The 24,444-nt window shown below is 32.7% G+C and overlaps 1 protein-coding gene across 1 annotated transcript; it reads left to right on the forward strand.

The window, feature by feature from the left end:
- The first annotated feature begins 499 nt into the window (after window positions 1-499).
- On the forward strand, window positions 500-24,392 carry LOC106468277 (mitochondrial inner membrane protein OXA1L-like). Its single transcript, XM_013928696.2, has 9 exons — window positions 500-631; window positions 3,634-3,843; window positions 4,701-4,905; window positions 8,790-8,933; window positions 11,951-12,036; window positions 13,017-13,181; window positions 14,506-14,610; window positions 18,267-18,432; window positions 24,078-24,392. Exons 1-9 carry the CDS (start codon window positions 515-517, stop codon window positions 24,239-24,241), a joined length of 1,362 nt encoding a protein of 453 aa, XP_013784150.1. The 5' UTR covers window positions 500-514; the 3' UTR covers window positions 24,242-24,392.
- The last annotated feature ends 52 nt before the right edge of the window (window positions 24,393-24,444 follow it).

Genomic DNA, 24,444 nt, shown 5'->3' on the forward strand with positions numbered 1-24,444 from the left:
TTCTAAGAGTTGAAAATTAATAACAAATAACTCACATATACAATCCTTAACCTCTTTCAAACCCTAGGGCAAATATTATCTAGATTAGGAGCTTTATCATTCTTTAAACTTCACAGTTTTTTCTTAACATGCTCAAAATTAATGTGATCATCTTGTTCAGTCTTGTTTCCAACTACCAATTGTTCAAGATGGGAAATATTGTTTAAATCTTCATTAGTAAAAATTTCAGAAAAATTAATTTAATAACCCATTCATCCTAACCATCAGAAATTAGTCTTCCCGTATCACTCTTTTCCTAACATTTTTCTTACCCTTAATGTGTTTGAAAACTCCTTTCTGTTCATTCTTAAATTTGCAGCAAACTTTTTTCATATATTTTTCAATTTTTTATTTGACCAACTCTCTTATTTCAATACTAATATGTATATTAAAAAAGTATTTTATTTATAAATCAGCTGTTGGTTTTAACAATTAAACATTTACCCAGTAGAGGGTTCTAACAGAAGTCGTGAACATGGCAGCAAATGGCACGAGTATTGTTTTGTTAAGAACATGCTTAAGCAAACGTACATGCCTTTTGAAACTTCAATGCCTTAATTTTCTTAACCATCCAGAAATTAAACGTTTTAATGTAAGTTATATTATTAAAAAATGATGAAAAATGCATAAATGCGGTAAAACCTAACGACAATGATAGTATGTTTCATAGTCTTATCGACTATCTAGACTATAGTATATATTATTATATATATATATATATTAGTTTATAATATACTAACAATAACAGTAACATTGTAAAAACTAAAAGTAACAGACACATGTTAGTACTGTAGTTGTAAACAAATATTAGAGTAGTAGTACTAATCTAATATTAATAAGGTAGTGAAGTTTAACAGTTACGTTATAATACACATACTTTTTATCGGAAGAAATGCATTTTAAGTTTAACTTGAAGTTTCTCGTTTGACAGTTTCGTTGACAACGAGAATGTTTATCACTATCAGGATTCAGTAGCGTTGAACATATTACTTATGTTTATGTTAGTTGCACATTTGACACATTGTGGGTGAATGGTTTATACAATGTCAGTGGGAACTTGCAATAACTCAGTAACTGTTGAAGAGGATAGTAATTATAATTATGACATTCACGTATATTAAGAAATGGAGAAATTAAAATTCTCTACTGAAGTAATAAAATATTTAATATTATCTGCTGACAATCTAGGACTCAGTGTATATGTTACACAGTTCATGCAGATTTAGCAGAACTTCTGATTGTATGTTTTATCTGATGCATTAGACTATAATTTTGAGGTACATGTGAACACTTTACAGTCACCTTTAATTGTTTTGTGTAATACTAATGGTGATACAATAGCACACCTTTATGATATGCATTTATTATATATATTACCTGTGTGAAAGTTTCAATTCAAATTATGTTTTTTAAGATCTATATTGATGGGTGCATCTAATCTTTAGTACTTTGGTGTATCTTTATATTGTTAAACAGTGATGGCACAATCCAGAGTAAAATATTTGAGTAAATGTAAGTTAGTGATTAGAGCAATGTAATGGCAGTCAATAATGCCCTTTGCCTAAAGTTCAGTTTCTTTATTTTTCTTTTCTTTTTAGCCTAGTTCATAATAGATGATTATATAGTATAAAAACCATGTTACAAGAAAGGTTTCTCAATCACTAGTCTACAGACCAGTGCCAATCTATCACACCCACCTTGCCTATTCATGGAATTTCACATAAACTGACAGAATATTCACATGTAAAGTGTAATGGTTTTTTGTTGTATTTGCATTTAAGTGGTCCATGACAGTTTAGGGAATCAGTGAGCTGGCCCCTTGGATTGAAAGTATTGAGAGACACCAATCTAGATGGTAGGAAAGGTGTTGACCTGGTGTACACAGTCTTTCAAAAAATTATAAGGTGTTTCACAAAAGATGTAAGAAAATACTATTGTTTTAGATTGGGGAAAGGCAAGTAAGTTGGATAGTTGCATGAGAGAAAACAAATGAATGGTTATTAACGGGGTCCAGTCAAACTGGACCTTTGTTACTAGCTCTTGTTTTTAGTGGAGTGTCTCAAGTGTCAATGCTTAGGCTTTTTCTTATAAAAATATTGATAGGAAATAATTAATATATTAGTATAGTTTGCTGATTACATTAAACTTGTGGATATTTTATCTGTATTGAGAATATTGGGATACTACAATTACTTAGATAAATTGATTAGTTGAACAGATATTTGACAAAATACCTTTAATTACAATATGTGCAAGATAGCACATTTTGGCTATCATAATTTGGATCATGTTTAATATAGATGGGAATCCACTCAATAATGTGACTAAAGAAAAGGATCATGACAAAGCTTCAAAATCCATAAAGGCAGTGTTCTGTTGCTAGTAGCAAAGCTAATGGAATTTTAGGGTGTATTTATACATATATTGATTTATCTGTACTAATCACCTCACTTTGAACATTATATGCAGTTTTTATCTCCTTATCTAAGAAACAATATTGATGTTTTTGGAGGACTATTGTATTGATTCTTGGGATAAGAGGGTTATCTTATGGTGATAGGTTAAGATCTATTAACTTGTTTTCTCTTGAGAATACAAGGACAAGAAGTGATCTTATTGAATATTACAAGATTATTCAGGGACTGATAGGAAAGCCTATGATTTGTTTGTGCTAATTCTGAATAAAATAACATGAAAGGACACAAGTCTAATCTGGAAAAGATATGCCAAGCTCAAATTAAGACAATTTTATTTTTCTAACAGTGTTATTGACTTATGAAATGAGTTGCCATCAGCAGTAGTGGAGACCAATACTTTACAGGAGTTTAAAAGTGAAGTCAGTACTATTGCACATACAGGATCAGTTTAAGTTTTTATATTTTCTCAAAGGAGAGTATGCAGGGACAGCCTTTAAGGAGTAAATGATCCCTTGTTGTCCATATGCTATGTTATAATGGTATGGTTGAGTATTTTAGGAGAAATGATTAAAATACATGTTGGTTATATTGATTTGACCTGTAATCATTTATTATCCTGAGATTGACTGTACAACTGAATTTTGCTAATTCTGTATTAACTTGTAGAAAATTGTAACTGGCTGCTTAAGGTATGCCAAATTATATATACAAAGGAAAGAAATTACTCCCTGCGATGAGTCTTAATAACTTTATATTATATCTAGAACTTTGAAAGAGTTGTTCCTTTTCATCATCTATAAGAATGGTGTTTAAAAAAAATAAGTATGTGTAGTAAAAGTTTTGTGAGATGTTAATACATTAGCGTACATGTTGTTTGTAATACAGGAACACAACTATATTTGATTGTACTTGTATATTTGTATCTGTATGAGCCTGAATAGCTAGAGTTGCTACAGATCCTTGTTTTAGACTAAAAACTATATGTAAAGCTATAAAACTTAAGTTGGTATAGTGAATATCTGTAGTCAGGTTTACTACATACATTAGTATATTATGTGATTGAATGGTTAAGAAATCCAATAAGCTTTGACTGAGCAGTATCAGTTAAATACTCTATTAGATTTGCACAAAATGATATTTTACTTTATCGTTTAGAAAAAAAATTTTGTTCTTTCAGACACACACTAGCTGCTATGTTTCTCTACTTCAGCATACAAAAACTCATTCACGCAGTGTCTGCATATCAAAAGGTGCGTCAATTTCAAATTTAGTGTTGCGTAAGAAGTGGAATTTGCAGCCACTATATTTTCAACTTGGAGGTCAAAGTACTTGCCTCTCAACATCAGCGGTATATCATCAGGAGGAAGTACCAAACAGTTCTTCACAGGTACAATAATTTCAATATTTCTGAGGTAATGATTATAATACAAGATGTCTATTTGCAGTACAATTTCTGGGAAAATAAACTTTGTTAGAAATGACAAGATCCAGATGTTTCTACTGCCACTTACATGTTTTGCAGTGGCTACATACCTGGCAACAAGTTTTGTATTTTTGTAACTGTTGTAATATTAGTTGAATATAAAGTGGATTTTCTTTTTTGGAATGAATAGTAAAATTGATCTATTAGTGATTTATTTGGAAGGCATATTCAGCATACACTGTTATTTCAGTGTCTGTTACCATAACAATAAAGTTTTTGCTATGTATATCTTTTTATGGCAATGTTGTATATCACCCTGGACAAAGGATAGCTAAAAGCTGCATGTTAAATTTTATGTATTCAGAAATCATTCTCAATAATGTGTTTCATGGAAGAGCTCAAAACTTGTAAGCACCTTACATTATTATTATTTTTGTTTGATATATATAATTTTGTGCTGTACAAAAAATAACTTGCATAACAAAATTAGACAAGGTAGCTTTATAGGTCTGACTTTTGGAGATTTTCACACATCAGTGTTATGAAGTTTATTTTGTTGTTTTTTATGTACTACAGTTGTAAATACATGTTTGAGCTGATATGTAATTTAAACACTGATAACAAGTATTTGGCAGTTGTGACTTTTTTCTGTTTGTTATTAGAGTAACTTTTGGGTTTAATATCTTAAATCGAGTTCACGTTATATCAGTTACTCAGTGGAAGTGTCTAAAACCAGAAGATCTTGTGCAGTAAATGTTGTACATCTGAATGTTTTAAAGCATTAATATTTTACTCCTTTAACTTGTGTCTGTTTAACTAAGGGCATTGAGGCTTTGCCTGGTTACATCCCTGAGCCACCACAAGTACCTGTGTTGAATGCTGATGTAGAAAATGTGCTTGAAGAGAAAGGATCGGAGCTTCTGAATGCTGGATTAGGAGGATGGTCACCAGTTGGTATCATTCAACATTGTCTTGACTATCTTCATGTCAGCTTAAACATCCCCTGGTGGTTATCGATAGTAATTTGTGAGTATACAATCATTTACAAATTTTAGTTTACACAACTTGTATTTTTTATTAAACTACATATAGGATTCCAATATCATCTGATTTTTCTACATAATAGATTTTTACTCTCTTTTTATTTGGGGCACCGCTTATTTCTTGTACTTCAATTACTTTTTACAGTTTGCACAAAATATTTTTTTCTTCTTCAACACTGATTCTGTAATTTTGTTAGTTGGTATGGGTGTAGTTTTGTTTTCTCTATTTTTACATAATTGATTTCTTTTTTTACAGGGAATTATTTTGTTTCCTTTCCTAACTGTTTTTCTAGCATTACACCTGTAAGATTTCATCTACTTAACTAATTTAAGTATACTACAACCTACAACATAGTTCAAAAATTGCAAAAATATTACTTTCACCTATTACAAAGAGTTAGCACTTTACTTGTGGTAGAAAATGTTAATTTGCACTAACCATATAACTAAAACAAACTTTCTCTACCTCTAAATGACAAGACTAACATTAAGCCTTGTACCTTTTTCCCTAATACAAATCCTTTTCTGAAAGAGGCAGTTGGAAGAGAACCAAAAAACCATATGCAAGTTGAGGGAAAAGCTCTATGGAAAAAGATTGAATCATACAAAGAATTACAGACAGCCATTGGTGCCAACTTGTCAAGAACTTTGCAGGGAACAAAAAATGGGTGGGGGGGTCTTTAACCTTCTTTATCCATATAATAAATTTCCAAATTAACAAAACATGTCTAAATAAAAACAGGTCGATACACTTGTAATTTTCATGGCATAACCTATCGAAAATATTAAATTAACATATTCAAATGAAAATAGTCAGTACAATGATAATCCACACCACTATTCATGTTATATTAACAGATATCCAAACATCATTAAAAACAACCTCACTTCAAATAGAACAATACCTGAAGATATAAAAACAAGACATTTATATCATACCATGCCAATCCCGTGAGAAAGGATGAGTAGATGCTACTGGAAAAAGTGTTGATACTGGAATTTCTGAACCTAACAGAAACATTAAATATGGAAATGCAAAAAAAATGCCAGCTTTCTTCATATGAGAGTTTCTGGCCATCAAATTGATTTGAATCCAGTAAGAATTTTGTGCAAAATGGATAACTACATAAAAAGAAGAATTGTCAAAAACCTTCCCAGTTTCAACACCTCCTAAGGTCACTTTAAGCTGACATCCTGTGTCCATAAGGTAGTTTACCTGTCCCAGACCAAACCCACCAATGGACTATCTGCCCATCCCTGCTATGACTTGTATTGAATAAATTGGTATGGTCTGCTTTTAAAAATAGGGTTTTGTGGTCACCCATTGCACTGTCTCCAGTGTTGATGCTCCTCTGGACCCACTCCATCACATTTTACCTCCTTTTCTTCTAGTGGAGTTAGAGAGTCCTTACCACTTTCCAGTTCCAAGCTGCTGGGATGGTGGACCGTGGAGGCATCCTCCTGAATGTGATAATGAAATATAAATAGAATATAGAAATTATTTTAAAACCATTCAGTTGAGAGTAGGGTGGTGGTGTTCTGCTGGTGTAGATGACATGATATCCTCCACTATGAAATATGAAAACAAATGGGAGTGAGACATCAAAATAGCTGTTCACCCCTTCGATTGGGATCTCTCATCCTACCCCCATGTGGAAGTTGGTTCCCAGTAGCTGGGTTTTGGATTTAGAGTAGAACCAATCAACATAAATCCTCACACATGTATTATGGATGTCTGTATTCCCCCTCACTTATACTCCATCAGTGTTGTGGGTCATGCTGGAGGTACTAGGGATTGTTGCAGTTTTTTCCCTTCTGTTTATGAGGGACTTTATTTATATTATGTAGACATCTTTTCAATACCAGATGTCAGGTTCTCAGATTGATATATCAATTTATCATATTCACATATGCCTTGTTCAGGAATTGGGGGTTCTAGATTCCCTCTAGTCTCTTAAACTTGAGTTGAAGACAGTATAATTCTCTTTCCTACCCCTGCCAGATGGTTGCGTTTTGGATTGTAATTGACTTGCCATTGGTATGATTGTCTTTCTTACCCCCACATGGATGCGAGTTCCCAGTGTCCTGGGTTTTGGATTGTAGTTGACTTGCTGGCGGTATGATCCTCTTTCCTACCCCCACGTTGATGTTGGTACCTGGTGGCTTGGTTTTGGACTGTAGTTGACTTACCGACAGTATGATCCTCATCCTAACCCCACATAGATGTTGGTTCCCAGCAACATGGGTTTTGGATGAAGTTGACTTGTACAGTCTGTCGCACCCTAGCCACTCTACACCTAGGGGCATATTCATTGCTTCTACCCACTTTTATATTGTATGGGATTGAGTTTCATAAATATTGCATGGTTTGGATCACTATCCAGCCATAGTTCTCTCACACTTGGATGTGCTCCTCTGTTTTTCTGCTCATATGTGCGACACCTTTCTCAGATTGGCAAAGAGTATACTGGGTTCAGAATGGTGCAGTTTCCCACATCAGATCTTTGAATCTGACTCTCTCATCTCAAGGAGTGTCCTTCAGATGCTTCTTTCTTTCCCTTGCACCAATCCTTCCACCTATTCAATGTGGGATTCTAGGTATTTATGTGAGAAGAGGTAATGTACTGTGCAAGAAGTTATAATTTTCCTATACTGTAAATGTATTTCTGATAGGTACTTACCTCTGCTCACCCTTCCTCCCCACTGAACACTGGTGCTTCTAATTTCTGCCAAACTCAAAGTGATAGGTAGGTAGAATTGAATAGAAGAGGTCACATGTGTAATGAGAGTGTCATACTCTTATTGGTGGAAGATTATCGCATGATGATTTGCATGAGAGACGTATTGGAATTAGTCAATTCCAATGAAGGGGAGGTAAGAGACTTGTGGCATGTGTAACTTTATTTTTTGCATATAGAGGGCAGCACTGCATGAGAATAGCTATTTATGTGAGCGGAGGTAAATACCTATTGGAAATACATTTTCAGTATAGGAAAGTTACAACTTTCCTAGTCCTTATATAAAATGCAAAGTTATGTATGTTAACATGATTTCAACCATGTGAAACTTGCTGTGTGATTGGATGCTCATGTGACTAGTGACTAATCAGAAGCAGTGTAAGACCATTCCATGCTTATTATAAACAACAAATGGCAGTCAATCAGTAAAAGCTATTTATTTAGGCCTATTTTGCTGTAGAAGTGTAGTGTTTAAACCAAATATTATGAATTTCCTGAATTCTCCCAAATATTGATACTGGTGGTATGTCACTTGTTAGTACTTTCATTCATACATGTGGTATGTATCTTGGATAGTCTATTCATTTCTAATCAAGTGAAGATTTCTTGATAGTGAATCAGTTGTAATTCTTGAAAGAAGATGTGGTATATATGGTAATGACTTTCATGACTTGGCAGCTATATATTGATCATTTTTGTGGATTTTGAAAAATCTTAACCATAAGATTTACTTCCACGTAGTGCAAATTAGTATCTTATTTTACTTAAATCAGGTAGTATTTGACTTGTGAAATGCAAACATAGATAATAAATTTCGAACCCTGTAAAAGTATTTATTTGGTGTGCTGATCTAAGCTCATTTTTTCCCTGTGCACACAATAATTGTAACTTCTTTTCTCTATTTAATTACATGTTACAGCTTTTGCAATAAGGAAAATTTGTTTTTAGACTAGGTATGACATTTCGATCACTGGTGCGATCATTCTCGTTTGCTTGTGAATGATCTCACTAGTGATCGAAACTTCGTACCTGTTCTAAAAACTAATATTTCTTACTGTAAAAGCTGAAAAATAATACTTAATTGGTAAGTAAATTCAAATCTAAATTATTTCCTTCACTGTGTTTTAAGCCACGTTAGTTGTTCGAATCTTGATGTTTCCTGTGGCAATCAAAGCCCAGCAAAATGCTACCAAAATGAACAACCACCTTCCCAAAATGCAAATGTTACAACTGAAGATAAGTGAGGCCCGGAAAAGTGGTAATTCAGTAGAAGGTAAGAAATATTGACAAACATTTGAAAATTTCCTGTAGATATAAAACTGAATGGTAGCCTAAAACCTGAAAAAATCTCTACATTTATTTTAATTTGGTAGATTATTTTAGATTTTTTTTTTCAATCGGCACTAATTTAAGTTTTCTCTCTCTCTTGAGGGTATAATATCTTGTATCATTAAATTTTAATTTAAGATTCTATGTTGAATTGTCCTTTATAAGTATAGTGAATTTGTTCTATTACATGACTCTTGAAGTAGTTAGAAGAATCAGCATGTTGACATTTGTTTTAAAGTGTGCACTGTGGGAATTTTGGGAATATTTTCAGTTTCACCTCTTATTTTGTGAACAGTTTGTCATGAAATTTTTGTTTCGACTTATGAAAGTTGCCTTTTAGATCAAGAAAGTTGTAAAAGGTAATAGACCCATTAATGGAGTTCAGACAGGTATTTTTTAATAGATACTCTGTCTTATATATCATATTTTATTGCCTTCCATGTTTGCTGATTTATAGTCTTCCAACAAGAAGTACTTCTTATATAATTCATTTGGCAACTTGCAGATAAAATTTATTTAATTTCAAGATACTAGTTGTTTCTGCTAAAGATGAAGTGTTAAGTACCAACAAAAACTTCTAGAATTTTCGTCAGATATTACTAAACTATAGGAAGTTTATCTGTGATGCAGACTTATCATAAGGATATTGTGGTCAAGCAATTCTCTTACAGTAAAATTATAATACAAGAAAATAGTTAGGTGTCTGAGTACATCACAAGGGGGAATAGATCCCCTAAGTTATCTAATTTATATCTCTGTGAAGTTGAAGTATTTTATTGTAACTTCATACTACTTTTAGGATTGATTCTTAGATAACAAATGTGCTTAAACTAAGGATATTAACATTTATACTGAGTGAACATAGATAATACTGAATCATACCTTTTATATGGCACATAAACCAGGGAAATTGTATTCCAAGATATATCTGCAAGTTTTGAATATGTTTGAAACTATTACACTGATTGTTACAGCACAATTTATTGATGCTGTGCCATCTTTACTGATTATATGAGTGTTAAACTTTTGACAACTCTATGTTTTAGATCATGTTGGAAACCTGTAACAGCTGATAGTTATTTTTATAAATACTGAAACATCTCTCTGGATTGTATTTACCTTTAATCTTCAGATTAATTACTTGTTTTCATACCATTCACGTGGGGTCCATGTATTACATTGTATTGAGTAATTTTATGTTTTTACCTGTTGCAACACTCAGTATATAGAACTAAGCAAAAAAATGAGTGAAATCTCTTATTTTCTATCTAAAATAAATAAGGTACACCACTAGTAATTTGTTTACTGATGTCTTTTTTAAAATTTTTTTAGAATGGCACAAATGTTAATTGTGATCCAGGACCCATAAGCAATTTTGTGCCTAAATAGTTTACAGAAATTGTATGTGTTACAAAACTGATGATAAAGACCCTATTGGTAATGCATGGGCTATCATTGGCTTCATATATATATAAAAAATAGAATTGAGGAAAAAAACAAAGACTATTGTATATTTCACAAATACTTTATTTATTAATGACCATAGTTTGTACCTCAAGATGCGGTTACTAGCAAAACCATGGTCGTTAATAAATGAAACGTTTATGAAACTTAACGTTTGTCTTTGTTTTTTCCTCAATTCTGTACTCATGTAGTTTCATCAAGTACCGACAGTTCAAGTATCAATTATATGGAGTTCATACATAGTTACAAATAGACATGTAATAAACTAAATTCAGTTTTAATCCCCTAAATTGCAGTATTTTTTCATCCCTTCTTAAACTTTAAATTAGACAATTCAAAAGGCCAAAATGAGAGATTTAAGTTACCCAAATTATTATTTTTTGTTGTTGTGAGGTAAATATGTAAATCTAAAGTTCTTACTTTTAATTAATCACATTTGTAGTTTCAAATACTTTGCTGATCAAGTCATTGCTTTCTGTATTTGGGATACTTGGCAGGGTTTTGCTACTGAAACCGGTTCTGAATTTTAGTCTTTACTCAAATTCTTTAGATAATGAGTAAATTAACCCACAGAAGATCCCTCTGGTGGTGAGAGGCTTAAACATTGTAGTTATTTCATTTATTGCCTGCAGATCCTGAGCTTTCAGGTGCATTTTATGATTCTGATTCTTCCAGATAAAATAGTTTGCTCTGGTCAGTTTTCACGTGAAAACATTGTGTTTGTTGGAATGTTTCCTTTATCTATGTAACATGTTCATAATTTTAAACTTTTATTGTTCACATCCTAAACTTGTCGTGGTGACAAGTAAATATGTAATTAAATCTCTTGTTGATTCTGTAAGGGTGAAACTTAGACCTCTGTTGTTGAATTGAAGTCAGGATCTATATTAAATACATTTTTCAGCTGTAATTTACCCACGAGAAGGCAGTCATATTGAGGAAAATGGGAGGTTTAAATATGAAATATAGGGTTTAAAAATACTTCTAACTTCAATATTTGTCTAATTATAATTTTGCTGTCTTCATAAATCTGCTGAACATTTTTGAAAATTCATTCTAATTTTTAATTTTGCAAATTTCGGGAGTTTCAAACATCTGCCATACTTTTATTAAAATGCAAGAAAAGAGCTTGGAAATGGAGACTTTTAAAAATATCTTTGTAATAAACAAGTGAACCCTGTTTTATTATGAAATATATAGGGTTTAATTGTTTGGGAAAGACAGTATTTTTAACAGCAAATATGATATTTGATATTTTTGCCTTTTTTTGAATTGTTAGGTTCACCATAATATGTTTATATATTGTAATTCAAATTTTGAGTTATGTATGTTTATAAACCAGAACTTCTTGATTTTACTTTCTCAAAGTTGAGATTAGCCGATAAATACATCAGTTTAAATAGTGCAACACAGAAGAGTAGATTAATAATGTTGAGTTTGTATCTATTTTAAGAGCATCTAAGGCTCTTCAAGTAACTTAAGTTATCCTTTCTCTAGCTGCCAAATATTCAAATGAGCTGATGATATTCATGAAGGAAAACAAAATTAATCCTCTGAAGAATATGATAGTTCCTTTAGTACAGGTAGGAAAATCTCTTATGCTGAAGTCATGTTAGCAATAATAATAGTTGATATTAGGAACAGATTAAGATTAGAGCGATCGTGCTCTTCACGTACAAAACTGATTTTTTCTTGTTAAAATAAGTCTAACTAAAAGGGGCCTTCAAATTCATATCAATCAATTGCATAAAAGATATTTAAGGCTCATAACCTGTAAGTTAATTAATGAACAATAAAATTAAACATGTCAAGGATTTCAGATACAAAAACGTATGAAACTACGGTTGCATCAGTTACTACTACTTTTTATTTTCATATATACATACACTGAATATAGAATAGTATGTTCATATTATAGAGTTTTCTCTCACAATTCTATAGTTATAATTTAAATGCCTATTTTCCAGAAATAAATGCCAGTGTGTATAAATTGTGGGCAACTTTTTATTATAAGGTGTAATAATGCAATCTCCATGTTTTCACATACAAGTTTAGTAAACATATTTTATGTTGAACTAATCTGTCCAATCAGAATGATAACCTGGTAAGACATATGTCCTGCCAAGAAAACATATTTATTTACAGCCTCGTGATGGAAGTCCACATATTGCATCATACCGAGTCATTTTATATTTTTTGTCTGTTACAATACTTGGTGTAAAGAAGTGACCAAGTACATTTGATGAAATCATTCATTTTGTAAGTGAAAAATATATATAAAGAAACTCCAGTAGTAATTATTGGGATTAGTTGTGATAACAATAGTATTTTATGTATGACCTTGCAACCAATGAAGTCATGGACCCACATGCAGTCTGTTTCATAAATAAATTAGAAAAAACATGTTTCACAAACAGGAGGATGAAAAAGAAATCAAGACATGTACACATATATATATATATATATATGATTATGTACAAATAATTACAGTTCTATGGTAATGGGTATAAACTTGTAGGAATGATGAGCTCACTTTAATAAAGTATTTATTTTTAATTATCAGGCACCAGTCTTTATATCATTTTTCATGGCTCTTCGAAAAATGGCTAACCTTCCGCTGGAGAGCATGAAGACAGGAGGAACCCTGTGGTTTACTGATTTGACTGTTCCTGACCCAATGTATGGGCTACCAATCATAACCTGTGTTACATTATCTATAATTATTGAGGTGAGTGAACTTAACAAATATTTGTGCAAAATAATATTCTTGGTATCTTGTGTGAAAGTTAAGATCATTGTGTTGTGTTGATGGTTTATTAATTTTGAAGTGTGTTCTGTCATCATTTATGTGAAACTTTGATTGTATTTATTTTATATTTTTTATCTTTGTAGAATTTAACATATTTGCACTGTATTCTATAGCAGCATTTCTCAGCCAGATTTGCCAGACGACCCCCCCCCAATCATCTCTACAAGGATGAAAAAATTATTGATGTTTCATAGCGCTGTTCATCATAGTTCATAACAAAGGCAATATATGCACCTCTTGGACACTTCAAGGACTGAAAAAAAAAATGTTGACTCAGCAGAGATAGCTTGTGACCCTCCTGGAAACTTGCTTGACATTTGCTTGGGGGTCACATTCCACCATTTTGAGAAACACTGTTCTATACATTTATTGAAGTAGAAACTAACTCTTATTCATATAACATCTGTTTACATTTACTGGTTTACCTATATTTATGTTGTTCTTTGTGGCTGTGTAGTATAATTACTGATAATTCACACACACATTGTGTTTCTAATTTTAGCTTAATTTTTTTTTATATCTTCAACAAACCTATGTTGTGTTACATTCTCAGTTTATTCAAATTTATGGATACCAAATACTTCTTAGTATTGTAAGGCTGTTTGAGTGCTTATTAACACAAAATCCTTATTTTAGATCTCGGGTATCCTCTACAGTCTCCTTTAGGTTTCTGAATTACTAACTTCTTTATATCTAATACCTATAATATTAATTATTTTACATCCCATGCTTATTTTTCTTCTTCTACACTGTCATAAATTTCATACCAACATCAACACTTGTATTTTGGCAGTATGAGACATTTGTGAAACTAATGCTTCTCATCATGATATTACTGAGAATCACATGATAAAATATCAGATTTTTGGCATTTTCCTGTTTAATCCTCATGGAGGAAGACATATATATCCTGAAAGGACTTCAAATATCTGTTTTAATTTAAAATTGGTTTAATTTTGTGACTTTGTTTTCAAAGTGTCTGTACATTGATATTTCTCTCACAGTATCTCTGAAGTGTAAGATTGTAATTTGAAAGATTTTCAGTCATAAACTTCCCACGTTTTTAAGAATATCTGTTATCTTTTATATTGAATACTAACATAATTCAAGTATACCGTTTTAATAATCGTCAAAAATTAATCTTAAGCAAAGATTTTCTGAAATGTTTAACCATGTTCATTGATAGTTGTAGTTAAACTTGTATTATTGATATAAATGTTTGGGAATCATCTTTGTTCTTCAGGTTGGAGCAGAAGGAGGACTGAGAAGTGACAGTTTACATCTTATGAGATATTTTTTGAGAGCCATGCCACTGGTTGTTTTACCATTTTCTATAAACTTTCCTGCAGTAAGTTGTTAATGTTTTGGATGATCTGTAAATTTAACCTGTTACATTTTTTACAGTGTTCAGTGATTAAATTCCTTAAAGATCATGCCTGATATAGAGAAATGATTTATCAGTAAAAAATAATTCCTTCAGTTTCTTCTTGTTTTGACTAAAATGTCTTATTTTTTTAACCAGGAGTTTATTCTTTTTAATGAGAATAGTTAAGATCCATAGCCACAATCATTATCTTCAGATAATTTTGGCTGTGTTAAATAATTTGAGCTAATACGTTTGAAATAATAATTAAAGTGCAAACAATTTTGAATCTTTAGTAACTTATTTCACATACTGATTATTTCAGAAATGATGTTAAAATTTAGATTTTTTTTTTTTTTGGTGTGTAGGAATTTATTAGGAAAATTTAGTTACGTTTACAAGTAAGAAACTAGACTCATGCAAACAATTGCTTTGATATTGTTAAGTGAAAGAAATTTATTTTCTGTTGACATTGAAAGTATTAGACAACAAAAAACAGCTACGAAATTACCTTGAAATAATGCAAGTTTTTTTATGTTGATGCTTCATATTAAATTGCTTAAAATTTGTCATAAATTCAGAAAACAAAATATCTCATGAGCTTTATTTAATTTTTAGATGAAATTATAACTTCACATGACAAAAAATAACTTATGTTTTAACATTTAGCTTTTCCACTGTTACATAGACAAATGATAATTTGTTCTAAGGAAATGTATCAGATTGTAAACTAACGAATTGTTTTGGAAATTCAATTAAAAACAAACAAGAAAACCAGATGTGTTTGTAAACTAGTTGATTTTATAAGGAAAATATTTTAATAACCACACAAGAATAAAATTTACAGTGCATTTTAGAAATTTTATAGACATTCACACTGTTAGTCTTTATAAAAACGTGCTATTTTCCTTTAAAAGAGTCCACCAATGGGATAGCAGTAAGTTAACAGACAATACCAAAATCTGGGGTTTGATTACCTGTGGTGGAGAGAGCAAAGATTGTCTACTGTGTAGTTTTGTGCTATAAAATAATAACAATCTATTAAAAGTTTGTTCATATATGTTAGTTTCATTGATAAAAATTTTCAGCTTTTTGAAACTAAGCTTATGTAAAGTTAAGTTAAAAGTTGTTTACATAGTGGATTCATTAAGCAGAAATCATAGTCTCATGATAAATAAGATGACCACACAGGCAATGACCGTAACTTTTTATTTTTGTTGAACGTCATTTTTATTATCATTGAACATTTCAGAAGTTATTAATTCCATCATCAACATAATTATTTCAAAACAATAAATTAAGTATTGCATTTTGTTTCTCGGTGCATAATAACTTTTTCAGGAAATTTGTTAATAAAAATATAGAGCATATGAACTGTAACAGTATAATTAAGTGCTACATATGGGGTTAAAAGAGAATGAAACTGACTGTGTTATTTAAAGTTGAGGCTTTTTCTTTTATTAGGAAGTGTTTCGTTAATTTACAGTTCAAAGTCGGATTGACATGTTAAGATTTTGAAGCTGTTATCAGAGAAAGTGTGTTTCAGGTCATCACAATGCAAATGAATTAAAAGATTAGAGAGTTTACATAAGAAAATCTATTTGTGCTTAAGGATTCGATGGCAAGTTCTTTTTAGAATATCAGTAGAATGGCAGCTACCAAACTTATAAACATAAATTATCCATGATGAGAATGTGGTTTTGTAAATTTAAAGAAGTTGTTCTATTGGAGGTAGACTTAAATATTATTCTCAGTTTAACCTGGGGTAAAATTATTTTACCAAATTTGTTTTTTAAATTCTACCATTGTTGTAAGCTATATTTCTAATGTTTGCCCCAGAAGAAGAAGAAACTTCCACCTTTCGAAAGTGCTCGGGTAATATGGTTTTTATTCATTGTTATCAACACTTCTTGAAACTACGTGTTTTTCTAACATCATGATTGTAACTTTAATGTTAGTTAGAGGGAGCCTCCGATCTTAATGATGAAATTAAGTTCAAAAAGTTTAATAAGATAGGCTTAAAACATTTAGAATACTCTAAGATGTGGTGTAAAGTGTTCTGGCATATTCAAAGCTAGATTATAAATGTGAGGTAGTTGTGACATGAGAGTGATTTTAAAAATAGAGAATGAACCAGTCAGTATATTAACTATTGCAGTTACTTCTTAGAAGTAAGTTGATATGTTTTGCATTAGTTAATGTCACTTGTAACATAAACCTACATCAATTTACAACAATATGCGAGTGTTAAAATTTGTAGAATGTTAAAGGAGGAAGTAAAGTAATTCATTTTTGTCACATGGGCTGGACACTGAATTATTTTCACAAGATAATTTAAAACTTGCCCAAGAAAAAATTTGGAAAAATTTAGAGTGAGAGGGCAGCATTGAACAGTTGCGATTTTTGGGTGTAATTCATATTTCATTATTGGGAAAGTACAAGTTATTTTATTTAGTAGGTTTTAAGAAAAATCATTCTGTTGTATAATATTCTATATAAAAGCTGTTTCTTTATTTAGAGCTTGATAGTTGGAGTAGGTTTTAAAAGCATAGTCTAGAAGACAAAGTACAAGATTTTAAATGTAGTTTATAGATATGAAGTTGACAAAAGCGATCAAAGTACTTTTTGGTAAACAAATGTTAATGAATTGTTAATGCCATGTGTGATTAGAATATCAAGGAAAGGCAGGGAATAATTTTGTTCAAGTTCATGGGTAAGGTTAGTATTAACATATTGTGAGTTTAAGTAATTAAGAAATAAGGAAATAAGAACAAATTATAGGAAAAGTATCATTATTATTTTAAAAGTACAGGTTTAAATTTGGTGGGATGTTATTCAGCTATGTGCATTAATGGTGACAAAGAAAGGTACTATCCAGGGTTAGACCAAGTGGTAACCCAATAACAATGCCCTCTATCTGTACTTATAGGTTTTGATTTAGGATAAAATGTGTGTTTGTAATAGCAAGTTGTAGGAACAGTTTGAAATCATCTTTGTTTACTCCTCAAGGACTGAAAGGTTCTCTTTCAAAAGATTTGATATGCAGGTATCAACAGTTTCTTGGACAGGAGTATTGGTAAAGAGGGAAGTTATAATAGTTTAAAAATGAATGTATGAAATTTATTTCATAGGCAAATTCAAAATAATTACTAATATTAATTTCCTCAGATGCAAGAGATTTGAGTGATAAGACATAGATAGTTTGAAAGAGTCTTCTTCTTGTCATGTTCACCTATCCCTGTATAGTTTCCATCTAATTGCATGTTCATTAGCTATAGCTAGATCTTCTGCTGTGCATGGAATCTGAAGTTGTGGGCAGATGAGTAGATGTTGTATTGTCTGTCTTTCATGACAGTTGCAGGCAGCAGATCTGCTGGAGTACCCCATTTCACCATTTTGGCCCTAGGCCCGCCAACCTGGGAACATAGATGGTTATTTTAGATTGTTTAGAAAGAAACTATTTTCTGTAAGTTACTCATTAGCTTTGGGATGAAGTAGTTTCTTCTTCATTGTATCATTGTTTTGATGAAGTAAGTCTTAGAACAAGTGATTTCTTACAGTTAAAAATAATCAACTTTTCATGGAACACTTGTTTATGTTTGTCTTAATGTCATATGAAGTTAATATTTCTTGTGTTTCAGGCTGTCTTGTGCTACTGGACAACAAGTAATCTTATATCACTTGGACAAGTTGGACTTCTAAGGACTGGGCCAGTTCGTGATTTCTTTAAAATTCCTAAGTTAGTGCGCCATGATCCAGCTAGTTTACCCATGAAGAAGAAAGGTTTTGTAAAGGGGCTGAAAGAATGTAAGCTATTAAGTTTTGAAATCTGTAATTGATGAGTGTATGTAATTCAATCTGTGTTTCATATTAATAATACAAGAACAGACTGATTTCTCCTTCAACATTTTGAATATATTATTATATTCAGAATAAGAACCATTTACACTTGTACCTGTGAAAAATTCATTCTTTTCCTCTCCTTTATATTGTTCAAATTTCTCATCTGAGTTCAATTTGATGAGACTTGCATTCATTAATGAAAACTTTGGTTTCATTTTCCATTGACTTTTGTTTCAAAAGTGTTGATTATTATCTTGAATTTTCAACTGATGGTGACTTCTACTTGTGTGAGTGATGATTTTCACACACAGCCCTTATCTCTATTTGGCTTTTGGAGGCTTGTTAACTGTTTGGGACATTTCAGCCTTTGTTCAACATGTTCTGGATTACCACTTGCTTACTAGGCTTCTTACTTCTGTTCCTTTAGCTGATGTTCTTTCTCCTCAGTTGTGAATGGCCTATTGGACTATGAATTTAACATGATTTGCTTTGGGTAGTGCCTTACCATTCAAGGAATAACCTTAACATTCCTATCTTTTTCTGGATACCATTCTCAAGTATGTTCCTTTTCTTATCTTTTGCCTGTATCCTTTCTTATTGCCCATTCTTCACTCCATGAACCCAATTCTTGGGATTGCTTTGTCTTTCCTGCTTTGTTGTTATTGTTTCCTTTCTTTAACAGCTCTCACTCACACTCACATTCTTCATACTCCTTTCATTTATGACTTTTTTTTCCTGACTTACAAACATTCTTCCTTTCCTTTCCAGATTGCCTGTGTTTAGTACCTATTAGGCCTGTTTGGAGATTGGGCCCCTTGCCTTCTATTTTGCTCTCTGGTTCCCCCATTTTTGTGTCTTTTTCTCACCATCCTCCTGTATTCTCTCCTGCTTCCACGTTTTGTCTGAAGCACTTCATTGTGTTCCAGAGGGGTTTTCTGAAGAGGTTCATTCCCTTCTCTTTACTAGCTTAGCCTGTTCTACTTCTTCTGCTCTATCCCTATTTCCTTAGTTCTCCTGCCGTTGGGACTCATTGGATCAAGTTGTGTTCCTCTATACTGTACACTTTCTTTTTTCTTATGTATGTGATCTACCCTTTTCATTCCTGGTTCCAGCCCTTCTTTTTTCATCCTTCCACCACCCAATGTCTGGTTCATTGTTCTTCTTGTCTGTAGCTATCTTGTCTTGTCAGGCCCTATAGGTTCCTGTCCCTTCCTCTTCACCAGTTGTTGGTCTTGATTTCTGTTCTCTCCCATAGTCTCTCTCCCCACTTCTCTTTACTCCTCTTCCTATTACCTTTTCTTTTCCCTCCGACCCAATTTATGGTCTTTTTCATCCAGTCTGCAGATGGCCATGGCTGATGCATCAAACACATTCCTATTGCCCCATCCTCCAGATGGTTTCTACCTTCTGTCCATCAGATTTGTGTCTTTCAATTCCTTGCTCTTTCTTTCAACATAGCATTGGACCCCTTTTTTTATTTATTTGTATCATAAGGGTTTTTGTGGCCTGGGGATGTCTTTCCCTTTCTTGGTTGATTGGCTTCTCTTGGCTCATTCTCAGAAGGTATCCTCTTCTCACACTTCCCTTCTTTTGCAGGAGGCTACTTAGTTGGGGTGGCTTGTCAAGATATTGAAATCCTTTCTCATATCTACTCAACATTTGGTACTTTTGTTCTTCTTGTCTGTAGCTATCTTGTCTTGTCAGGCCCTATAGGTTCCTGTCCCTTCCTCTTCACCAGATGTTGGTCTTGATTTCTGTTCTCTCCCACAGTCTCTCTCCCCATTTCTCTTTACTCCTCTTCCTATTACCTTTTCTTTTCCCTTCGACCCTATTTATGGTCTTTTTCATCCTTACCAACCCCCAAACTGGATATCAGTCTCTTTACAGATGTTTCCTTCTTGGGTTGAGGCATATCTCTGGATGATGACATGACTTCTGGCTTTGGTCGCACGTTGGACTTTCACTCCACATCAATATACTCAAACTTCTCACTGTTTGTCTGGCATGATTCCATTTCATGTCCCTTTTGGTGTATCAATTGGTCATGATCCACTTCAACATTTCCATGGTAATTTCTTACATCAACCATCAAAGATACCTGTTTCAGGACCCTTTGTTTTCAGACATTGGAACTACTCTTCTGGGCTCATTCGTATTGGATTGGTCTTGTTACCCCATCATGTACTGGGAGTTGTGAACTTTAGGGTGGACTACCTCTCGTGACTGAACTGCATTCTACCCAGATCTTTCATTTGGTTTGCTCTTGTTTGGGTATGTCCCTTCCTTATAAATGCCCTGCCACCCCTCTTAACTCCAAGCTTGTAAACCTGTGATCAAGGCACAGCTTCACTCCAGTTGGTAGTCGACTTGGAGTGAGCAATTCCACAACAAGCTTTTTTCCAGATAAAGCACATTGTTGTTGTTTGGCCATCTAGTTTCAGTAAGGATCAGAAGGAGGAAGTTGTCTTGTCTAAGATATGCATTGGCCACAGTTTCATGACTCATTGTTTTCTTCTGCAGGGGACAGATTTGCCAGTCTGTGGCCTTTGTGACACTCAAGTTGTTATTGCCCACATTTTACTTTAATGCCATTTCTATGACTGTGAATGGTGGCACCATTTTAGACATGTTTTTTCTAAGGGTTTACCTTTGATATTGGATAGTGTCATTGGCAATGGTGACACTGTCCAGGTTGATCATGTTTATAGCTTGTTATGAGCTATAGGCCATTTTCCTTCTATTTAATTTTTGTAGCATTGTTCCACAGCAAAATATTCCAACTTTTTGGTCTTTTTTATATTTTATTCTACAATTTTTCACACCATACTTCAATCAACCTATTATCTTTAAAATGGGTATGTATTTTTCCCATTCTGTCAAACGGTATCCTACCAAATGACTGGTGTTGCCTCCCATGGTATGCTTATTTCACAAAATCTGCATTGATCCAAGATAACGGAGAGTGTTCAGCCCATCTGCCCTGGCTCTATTATTGCCCACTATGAGATGGGGGGTGTTCTGTAAGACCACTTAAGGTACCCTTGTCGTAAACTAATTTACTTAATTGTCCAATCCAGACCATACCAATTCCATGGACTATCATGGAAAAAGCCAGCACCAGGGAAGTGACTGCCCACTTCTTTGGCTTGGGTTTGCCTACTTTTAAAAATAGGGTTTTATGGTCACCCATTGCATTGTTTCCAGTAAAAGCCCTTTCTGGCTGGTGGTCCACTGATGATCCGAGCACTTCTCTGGGTCTCTCCGGTGCGAAATCACCCCACCCCTTCTTCAGATGTATCATGGGAGGCCCTTGTCACTTACCAGTTTATAGCCACTGGGGTGGTTTACCATAGAGAATACTCACAACCTTAGAACAATATAGTGAGAAGTAAGACATTGGTCACACTGTCAGTGTAGTATGGGCCACCCCTCACACAGCTAATGTGCCATCCTCCTGCATCCTGAGCCTGTCGAGAAGAGTCAAGGTGAGCACACATCTTCGGGTCTGATTGTGCCTCAACCACATTATACATATTGGCTCGCCAGCCATCAGGTGTCATACTCCATGGGCTTTCCCTTTAGGGGCTTTCTAAAGAGAGCTTGACTATGTTTAATTTTTGCACTGGCCTCTCCACCACTTCAGTATGGTATTCTAGCATTTCTTTGTGCAGATGTGAGTTATCTTCTTGGAAGTTAACATTTTCCTAATCTGAATGTATTTCCAATAGATACTAACCTCCGCACACATTCCTATCCATGCTTCCCGCTTCTGGTGCACCTTTTTTTTACTTGCCTCATCTAAGAATGAAATCTCCATGAGTGCAACTGCAAAGGGGGATTACTGCACATGAAAGTTGTGTTGTCCTCCTATTGGTGGAAGGCTATTGTCGATGATATCTTGATGCACCAGCATGGTTTATGTTAAACATTTGAATTTAGGTGTGAGTATTTTCGAATTAATCTCAAAATATATAAAAAGAAATTTCACTATCTCTTTCATGATCAAAGGTCCCATTTTCAGCATTACTTAAAAATTGTATCAAGATGTATATATATTTGATACTCCAAAAAAAACAGATTCTACCTTAAGGCTATAAAGTTATATGAGTATCTAACCTCTTAATGTATTGACCTGTAATCTATTATCATTGTAAAATGTATTTGATATACACTTGTTCTTAGCCAATTGACTAGTGAGCTACAGACAGTGTATACTGAACCAGTAACTTCAGACTTCAGTTGTTTGTTTCTGTTCTGTAACCTAATTTGTTTGTAGTTAAAATTCCAAAAGACTTAAAAACCTAAACTTCAGTTATTATTGGCAACCAGTTAAATTCAGAAATAAATATATATATTGTTCAAAACCCAATTTCTGAGTAAAATTTGCAAACTGAAGAAACTGTTTGAAAAAGTTTTAGTTACACTGAAAAATAAGTGTTTTTACATCTATATCTGATTTTAGGAATTTTTTATTAACCATGACATTATTAAAATATAATCTGATTTTTCTATTCCTATAGTCTTGTATGGTAAAATTGCTTAAACTTGCACAATAAAATTCAGATGTATTCTTAATTAGACATAGCTTTTATATTTTGCATTTATGTTGCAAAATTTAGATGTATTAATCAGAAGAAGAGGTAATGTAATACTTTTCACCAACATTAATTATCGTCTGTTGACACATTTTATTGTTACATAATGTTTCTTATTTTATTGATTTTTCGATTTCCTTGTTACAGAAAGTTTTAACTTGTTTCACCTGTTTTGTTCTTCTATAAAAGTTATATTTGGTATAGTATCCTGTAAATATTTAATTTTGTGTTTTTTGGCTGTTCTGTTTGTGCTGTACTCGAAGTGTTCATAGCTGTAAAATAGCTTAGGGAGCTAACAAGATGTTGCTTTAAATTTTGGGGTATTTTTTCATACACTGTCCACTGTGCTTAAATTTAAACAACACGATTGAAATTCTAGTTTAGGAAGGATGATTTTCATTTTATAACATTGCATATGAACATAAAATTAATGCTATATGTACATAAACACACACGTATTACAGCATTAATTGGCTTGGCATGGCCTTGTGTTTAAGGTACTCGAGTCACAATCTGAGGGACACATGTTTGAATCCCCATTGCCAGACGTGCTTCTCCTATATGGTTGCCGACTGAGCTAGCAATCTGAATGTAAAAAATTTTTGACTTTCAAAAATACCAGCCAACACCAAAACTAGTTGAGGTTAAGGTCAGAGTGAGAAAACAAATAGCATTAATTTAGATACTTGCAGATATTCCTTTTTATTTTTAATTAACATTTGTTTGTACCAATAGCTTTTAAATTTGTTTTATTAAATGCTAACATTTAAGTTGATTTTAGACTGTACTAAATATTGTCTTAAATAATAGAGGAAATTTAAGCAAGTTAACTGAAAACATTTTCAAGTTTTAATGATGTCACTTGCTAATTAGTCAAAATGGAAGCAACTTTTTGAAACTAATAATATATAATTTTTGTGTGTCTTAATTGGTATTTATTAGAATATTTTGAATGTTTGCAAATGTAATTTTAAGATAGAAGTAAACAAAAACTATCATGCTCTTTCTCTATAGCCATGAAAACTTCTAGAGAAATCCGTCACATGGAAGATCGCAGACAACTTGATGAGATACAGTTCCGTAAGGCTGGAACAGGCCCAATCAAAAAGACATATCCATTTGATCCTACCAATCAGAGACCTGGTAGTGGAGTTACGCAGACAGCCAAAAAAAGATAGTTTTACTTTAAATAATATATGTTGTGCCATTAGATGTTTAGTTCTTTCATGAAGACTTTAGCATTAGTCAGATGTTGTCTTATAAAGACCTGATGTAAAATATGTAGATGAAACAGAATAAATTCCTCAAAGTTTGGGAAAAAAAGAAAAGAAAAAATAGACTTTTATTTCATGTTTCCTTTAATTGTGAATAATAATATATA

The sequence above is a fragment of the Limulus polyphemus genome, unplaced genomic scaffold (assembly GCF_000517525.1).
Source record: "Limulus polyphemus unplaced genomic scaffold, Limulus_polyphemus-2.1.2 Scaffold2945, whole genome shotgun sequence".
Taxonomy (NCBI): Eukaryota; Metazoa; Arthropoda; class Merostomata; order Xiphosura; family Limulidae; genus Limulus; species Limulus polyphemus.